Below are 8,792 nucleotides of genomic sequence, written 5' to 3'. Positions count from 1 at the left end.
TTTTAAATTATTTATTCATTAAATTATTTTATTTTTATTATTATTATTTATCTTTTTTTTATTTATGTATTTAATCTAGTATTCCTTTTAACCAATTTTTTATTATATTTTCCTTTAAATCTATTGTAATATGCTCTTTTTGAGTAAATAGTATATTTTGATGTATAAAGAGTTTTAATATGTTTTATTTTATGTATTATTTTAATATTCATTTGTTTTGTTTATCCAAAAAGCAAGCTATTGGAAGAAACAATTTTCATTGTTTATAATAACTTCGTGATTCAAAAATAAAACCAAGATGGCGGTACATATTCTTCAGTCGACAGACCTGACGTATTTGGCCAGCATGAATGAATAAAGCATTTTTATCTCTAACATTGTAAATAGTTAGGAGTGTCTTTTGTATGAGACTATATTCCTCCATAATCAATTGTTAAAAAAAAATGTACTTCTTACATTAACCATGTAAAGCCTAACAGGCCGATCTGGTATTAAGTAAATAAACATATAAAAATATTGTATAAGAATAAGTGGGAGGAGGGAAGAGAATGAAAGAATGCGATCAACATTATAAAAAATCAAACAGTGCTCTGTAATTAATGATTTTTATTTTTGATGGTTTATACATTATTTATTTTAAGAGCATTGTGTGATTTTTAATAATTATTTTACCTCTTTTAATACAATATATTGTCAATGTTTGTTATCTTTTTGTATAAATTCTCACTATTATTATATGTTACATTCTTATATTATTATTTTTTATCTTATTAATTTCACAAAGTGGCCTTTTATTGCTAAAAATTCAAAACTGAAAAACGACCACTAAGCTTAGTGATAAAGTAAGCAGAAAAATAAGGAATATATGTGCACTAGAGCTTTCCTAATCCCAGGCTTCTATGATTAATTGTCATATCTGTCAGTATTATTATATTTAATTAAGAGATAAAAAAAACTGAACGAGAACGACTCCTTTTCATACAGTGAGATATTATTATGAGATTTAAAGTGTTTAGCGACAGTATTCTTATCGAAATTGAATTATTTAATTAAAAAGTTCAAATGGATTTTCGATCCCTCAAATAATTTTTTTAGAAAACTGTCGTATTCCTCAACAAAATCCATACTCACTGAACTCATTATAAGGCAAGATGGGAGTAAAATGACACAGAAACTGTTTACAATTTTAGGTAATAATTTTTTTTTATCAAATACTAAAAAACAATAAACTCAAAACATACTTGAGGGCTTAGCATGCTCCACTTACAGTCTAGTATCAATTTTTCTTACTAAAGTGTACTGGTACTAGCAATATTGGGAGGGGGGGGGATGTATCCAGCAAGTGGGCCTATTGGTTCTTTTTACCAACCCTAAGACAAACCAATGGAATAATTCTCTTTTCACTCTTTATTATCTTTCATTCTTAATTCCTTAGCGCAGAGTTTTTTTGAAGAAAAAAAAGGCCAAAAAAAATCTATTTTTTTATGAAAAAAAAAACACAATTTAGAAAATTGTCTTGGCAAAAAAATTTAAAAAACACAAAAATAATCAAAATATTTATTTTAATTTTGGATATCGGTCATAATACCTAGTGAACACAGCTTGGCCTGTTTAGCGCATTCAAATTAACTTGAGCATACAAGTTAAGGGATTAAATAAGCAAGTACTGCCTCCCCTTTAATAAATAAGTGGCGTGGTATTAAAGAGAGCAAGACTTCTAGTGCCTTAGTTGGTGTTGTCCGAAATGCCCCAGTTATGCCAATACAGGTCATCCTTTGGATCCTACTGACCATTCACACATGGGAAGCCCTATGCGGGGCTGTCCACCACACAACGCTTCCATAGCAGATTCTTATTATTGCACTAGCTTTTCGTTTGAGTTGTGCCAAATATGGTCCCCCATTTAGGAACAGCATACAAACTAATACCGAGGTATTTACTTAAACGTAGATTTTGTTTCTAAATTAATTAACTCGAATTACACATTTATCAACATTCACCCAGATTAAGTGAGAAGTTTAACTTGAGTGCCGTTAATGAATTTGACCCTTAATAACCTATGCACTTACCTAAAATGGAACTTCAATATTGAGTCATGGAGGTATCTGCTCAGTGGAATGTGATATGTATAGTTAGTTGCGGTGAATTGAGTGCACTGCACAAACTGAGGGTACAATGGATCACAATTTTTTGGCCCCAGCGTGATGTTGAAGTCGGTACCCTCAATAATCAGCTTTGAAGTAATCACTAAATAATAAAAAACAAATAATTACATAATTCACTTATAAATTAAAATACAATTAAAAAAATTATATAATAATATGAACAATAAATAAAATGAATTGTATCCAAGTTAAGTCTCTAACACTCTTTAGTATTTCTTTAAAAGTCCAACGTTTCGGCCAACCTAGCCATCCTTAAGGACAATCTTAAATATAATTTACACCTCACATCCAATAATATAAATACTTTTTGCATGCTATTTAACTCAGGTCATTAATTTCCGTAAAATCAGCCTATTTTGTCACTTTTCTATTAAATTTTAATTACAGATAACGAATTACAGAAATCAGAAATGTCTAATGCTATCTTTGAAGTTTAAACTTTACTTTTTTCTACAAACCCTTAAAAATTACAGAAAAAACTAAACGAGCAGATACGCATCAAATTTTAAAATTATTTAGGATCCTGAAGCAGTGAAAATTGAAAATAACGTGGGAACTTTAAGAGCTGTGACTGCCAATAAGGATTAATTGAAAAAAAACTGAAACAAACCAGAGCGAGGAATAATACTGAGCAATTAATAGGGCGTAAAAATGTGCTCTCTGATAGCGGTTAGTGTAACCCTGTTCGTCCTCATTCCAACCGATAATGGGAAAGAATAGGGGTATTCATGATCTTTAGTTTAACATGTTAAAGCATGTTGAATGGAAAAACTTATGTTAAATGGAGAAATATTTCCTTATTTTGGCATGTTAAAACTATATAACATATAACATGGTTGAGAGTCTATTACAAGGCCAGTTAAATGCAGAATGACATCATGCAACAGACCAGCTGAATTCGTCACCATTTTGTTTGTTGTCGTGTTAGGTTACTTCCTCATGGTTTGTGGTTCGATTGTGTTAGTATTGTTTTGGATGTTTTTAAAACTAATAAAGCAATGGATGACAATAATAACAGTTGTCAATTAGCTCATCTTGATTCTCTTCCTCACAAGTCAGAAGATCAACACGGCACTGAGTAGCCAAAACTTCACACAACTTCCACTTTTCACTCAATTAAGGCATGTTGTAATAAATTACTTTAATCATCAAAACTTAGAAGTAAACAATAACATGAAGTTTTGGAAGGAAATTATATAAAACAAGTTGCTCAAAAAATTCGCAAGGAGCTCTAATGTATTTAACATTTAACATGGTAAAGCATTTTACATTTAGCACATCATGAATACCCCTAATAATGTTAAATATACAAATATTCTAATATGGAAATTGATTATTTACATAAATGAAATATTATTAACATTGGTTATTAATATAATGGTATGGATTCGGAAAACCCTACTGATCTAGACTTATAAATGTTCATCGAATAAAGCTAGCAAATTAAAGCTCATGAAGCTTCAAATTAAGAAATTATATATTATTAAAAAAATAATAATACTATCCAAGCAGTTAATACTACAATCGATAATTAAATGATTTTATAAATCTATTTATTTTAAAAATAAATAAATACGTATATCATGACATTATTATAGCCATGAAATACAAAGTTAAGTAGTAAGATGAACAAATATTACCTGAGTGACGAGGAATTCTAGGCTTTAATTTTCCGATTGACTGAATTCCTGAAGATTCATACCTCTATCCAAAGAAAAAGTAACATGATTAAAATAAGTAAAAAAAATTGTATATGGAAAAGTAGTAATACATTTTTAAAGCAATAGTTCCCAACCTGTAGTAACCTGCAGACCACTTAAGGTCGGTTGCACCAATCTCTAGTAAAATTAATATAACTTAGTAAAACTGCGGTAACTTAGCAACCTGTTTCTGGTCTAAAGTTTTGTTAACAAGGCTACCTCAAACTGAGATAACTTTCGGTAGATCGTGCAAATGTTCTCGAAAATTAAAAATCAAACATTCGTTGAACATAATTATTACGTTTTTTCTGTTTTTTCTTTCCATTACTTATGCACAGTTATAATAAATGTTATTTACCCTAACATTAATCACATTATGATTACCGTAAAATGATAGCAATTTTTAATTAGTGAATCATAATTTATTTGAACAAATAATGAAATCCTTTTTTGGATTCACAACAAATTTCGTCCACAGGAACAAATCATTATTATTGGAAAAACTTCCAAAAATAATGAATCAAAAGGCTACATTTTATGTAAACTCAAATAACTTAAGTTTACATAAAATAAATAGAAAACTAGGAAAAGTATCTTGATTTCATTGATTAAGTGTTCTCATTAGTGCAACTACATTGAAACTGTGGTTTCAGCATGAACAAGAGAAGCTCAAATTTCTCCTCTAGAGAGCAAGAAATTCTTTTAGAATTGACAAAAAAATATATCAGTATCATCTAAAATAAAAAACAAACTGACACAGTTACATCCAAACAAAAACTTGTCTGTTGGGAAGAAATAGAAAGAGTTCAACACAAACCAGCATGTGCAATTAAGGACATCTTATAACTTAGGAAATATGTGCAAAAATCTGAAAAAGGCAACCAAAAAAAAAAATTTGCTGCCAACAAGCAGTACTTGATAGGAATAGGAGGTGGGCCAGCATAGGTTCAAGAAACATTTAATCAAACGATAAATGATGAAATTGAAATGGGCCAGGTTAACAGCCATTATTAACAAAAAAATTTCAGTTTAACCGACTATCATCAGCTGGTAAAGTTTATTGTCAATCTGGAAAGTTAACTTTTCTGGTGCAACAGATAATTCTTCATCATACCCAAGATTTCACTAATCGTAGTTTAAACTGTGATGGTGCAACACCCAAATAACCAAGATAATTCATACTATAGTTCTCACAACAAATCATTACAAAAAATATGTGTTGCCGAACCTTACAACATGGCAAGGTTCTTGAGGCCCACCTGTAAGCCACAGACCACTGGTTGGGAACCATTGTTCCAAAGTTTAAAATAAACAGTACCTGATGATCAGAAGATAGATCTGGATCTTCGAGGAAATTGTTACCTATACAAACAAAAAAATTGTTAAATCAGAAAAAATTAGCTTTTCAAAAGGAAAGATACATTACAGTATTAATTAACAAATACATAAAAAATATGTAAACGATTTTATTATAATAAGATAACCAATATGAAAATGAAATTAGGAAAACAATAATACTATTTTAAAAAATTTATCTAATAACTTATACTCTGCAGATTTGATGCTCAAATGTTCAAAGCACTTGATGCTCAAATGTTCGTTTCTAGAGACCCATAGAAAAAGATACGTTCATACTTATATTGATGTTGCCACGGATGATTTATCGTTAGAGAGTGTTATAAATCTTAAAACTATTAAACAGTAAAACAATTTGTTTTATTTTTTTATGTGTGTTTTTGACTCCACAGGTACAACTACTTAGTTTCGAAATAATCATACACTTGTATGTGTGTCTTTATTTATATATGAAGATTAATAAGCATAAATTCCAGTGGCTTCAATGCTCTTTTACTTTATATCATATTATTATTAATTATTGTTACAAATTATACAATTTATATTTTATTATTATTATTTGTAAATTCCGATTATATATTGTATGCCTATGTATGCATATATGGAATTATTGAAATTTTTAGTTTTAGTTCACACGTTTGTTTTAAAAATTATAATCCAAATATGGTATTTTAATTTCAACTCTGAATATTTATAAACTAATTATATATATAAACTAATTTACTAACATCAATTGGGCCAGACTCTATGGCTACATTATAATATAAGTCAATAAATACATCTATCTATCTATCCAAAAAATATGAAAAATATTAAATTAAATTAAATTTTATACCAATCACAATATTTGCAAGTTATTAAGATGATAAATCAGCTTTACACATCCATTTTCGAAACTCAAATAATAGGTTGTCAGTTAATATTAATAAATTAAAATACAAAGTGTATTAACATTATAGAGGAAATTAAATTGATAGCAATAAAATGAGGTTCAAAATTCTAATAAAAAAGTTTATTTGGTAAATTTCCTTGAAAATATAATTAAAGTAAAAGGTTTTATACATCATATTAATGACAAGATTTATTTAAATAAAAAAAAAAAAGAAAAAAGATAGTTACCTAAATCAATATCATGAAATGGGTGGTTTTTTGATGATTCTGGGTCACAACAAAAAACCTGTAAAACAAAATTTAAATTTAAAAAAAAAAAATGGAGACATTTATGAGTTGAGAGTAGAAGTGGTGTAAGCCATACTGAACTCATCAATAATTAATGTTTGTAAGAAAAAAATACAATAATAAAATAATTAATTAATGAGTGAATTAACTTAAAATGCTTATAAACAGTTGGATATGCTAGTGACTGATATGCAGCTGCGAGACCTGAGCTCTAACAGGTACCATAGAAAGCAGGATCGGAAGATTTGAACGGTAAAATGACAGGAGCGATCTGGGATCAGAGCCTTAACACATGGAGGAGAAGAACTAACAGTGAACTGCTTGCAAAGACTGGTCAATCAGTATCATGAAAAATTAAAATAAAAAAGATGATTCTAGAGAAATATGGTCTCGACAATCATTTTGAAGAATGCGTATATAATATTTTCTAAGTTTGAGAATTCATTCGTGATATCTCTAAAATGAAGCTTTCAGTTTTATTTCTTTAAATGGTATAAAGTTATTTTCTGAGATATGTGATATCTCAGCTTATGGCCACAATATTTTAATTAAAGCTATATATGAACTAAATATATTTTTAATAAATGGAATATGGTCCGGGTGTGGTAAAAAAAAACTCAAATAGTAACAATTCTTTTAATGGAGCCAACATTTCGCTCCACTTTGCAGGGCTTCGTCAGGGCTAAAAAAGATACTAACACTGAACCTAAGTAAAAAAGTAAATAAAAAATTATAAGGGTGAATAATGAATAATGAAACATAAAAATTAAATACAAAAATAAAAGGTTATAAACAATAAATGAAAACGAAAGTAGTAACAGATTGTAACAGCACGGACAGCACGTAGTTCCGCGGTAACCCGACAGGGGCCACCACTACAAGCGTCTAAGCAGCTGTATAATTGTATATAAGTTTATTATTATAAAAATACGATCTATTGTAAAAATGTATATATGTTAATATGTAATATGTAAGAATGTAATTATAAAATAAAAAGAGATCGAGCAATAAGATTCTACGGAACTATCTCAAGTAGAGTTAAAAGAGTGAACTCTCAGTGATAACCGATCACATGAGGCCTTCAATTGTCACCGGTATTGATCCATCAGATCAATTATTAATTATTAATTAGTACTATTTGAGAACCCGCACCCCAAAAAAGTCGCGCGGAGCGGCGAAGCTGAGTGCATTTCTAAGACACCGGTAGATAATAGTTTTAATGGAGTTGGAGAGGAGGATTTTGACAACACACCGGCATCATCAATCCCAGCTGTCACCACTGGAGGAAAACCAAAGAAGATTGCCCCCTTCGTAATCCCAGGTAATTTTCCATTAAACACTATTCGGGATTATTTATTAGCAATAAAACTAAAAAATTTCTTCATACGCCGTACTACTCAGGAAATTAGGGTATTTGTACAAACACCCGCAGATATCCCCATACTTAAACGAGGGCTTCATGAACTGAAAGTCCCTTTCCACACTTTCGCAGAGCGCGGAAGTCAGAAACCGCCCAACAAATTTATTATTAAAAATCTGGATACCCAGGAAAAAATAGAAAACGTAAAAACAGCACTTGCCCCTGTCAGACCCATAGATGTGAGGCGTCTGATGAAAACACACCCAGATGGAAGCAAGACCCCCCTACCACCGATAGTGGTCACCGTACCCGATGACGTCACAATTGACCAAATCAAAAACGTCAGACATGTTAATCAGATCCTCTTCCGCGTCGAAAAATACAGACAACGGAAAGAGCTTATCCAGTGCCACAAATGTCAAAAATTTGGGCACAGCAAAAACTACTGCGAACACCCTATGGCCTGTGTCAGATGCGCAGGACCACATCTAATTCAAAATTGCCCTCGCCAAGGCCCCCCTAAATGTACAAATTGCGATTTGGAGCACGTTGCCTCATTCCGGGGCTGTGAAAAACGCAAAACTTATGCGGAAGCGATATTAAAAACAAAAGGGACTCGAACGGCGCCTGTAGGCCCTCATCATAGCAACCCGCAGAACACAGTAAGGCCCACTCCAGCAGCGAGCCAATCAGAGGGCCTTCCCCCACCACCTCCACGCCCAACACCTCCTATAAGACCAGCTTGGACCAGCCCGGCACCCACATCGACACCGACACCAGCACAGGCAGCATCACCAACACCTCCAACGCAGCGTATGTCCGAGATCCCCCCGTGGCTCGAACAGTTTACGCTCACCATATCTCAATTAATGGGCCAGATGACAGCCATGATCCAAGCTCTGACCAGCCACTTCAATAAGCCATGAACAGTTTCACACTGGTCAATTACAACTGCAACGGACTAAACAACAAAATAGAAGAAGTCGAAGTGCTATTGTCCCAGGTGAAACCAACCATAGCAATCATTACAGA

The 8,792-nt window shown here is 31.5% G+C and overlaps 1 protein-coding gene across 2 annotated transcripts in view; it reads right to left on the bottom strand.

Moving 5' to 3' along the window:
* Nucleotides 1–8,792, bottom strand: part of LOC106679622 (myelin regulatory factor) — a 124,685-nt gene that overhangs the window by 2,973 nt on the left and 112,920 nt on the right. For both annotated transcript variants that reach the window (XM_067051499.1, XM_067051493.1), the window contains exons 19-22: nt 6,341–6,398; nt 5,184–5,227; nt 3,806–3,869; nt 2,070–2,247 (exon numbers count right to left, since the gene is read on the bottom strand). In XM_067051499.1, the coding sequence (XP_066907600.1) occupies nt 2,070–2,247; nt 3,806–3,869; nt 5,184–5,227; nt 6,341–6,398 (344 nt within the window). The remainder of the gene's footprint in view (nt 1–2,069; nt 2,248–3,805; nt 3,870–5,183; nt 5,228–6,340; nt 6,399–8,792) is intronic.

Source organism: Halyomorpha halys, unplaced genomic scaffold (genome assembly GCF_000696795.3).
Source record: "Halyomorpha halys isolate HHAL.00 unplaced genomic scaffold, Hhal_1.1 Scaffold211.1, whole genome shotgun sequence".
Classification (NCBI taxonomy): Eukaryota; Metazoa; Arthropoda; class Insecta; order Hemiptera; family Pentatomidae; genus Halyomorpha; species Halyomorpha halys.
This window is presented reverse-complemented; position numbering and strand designations above follow the sequence as displayed.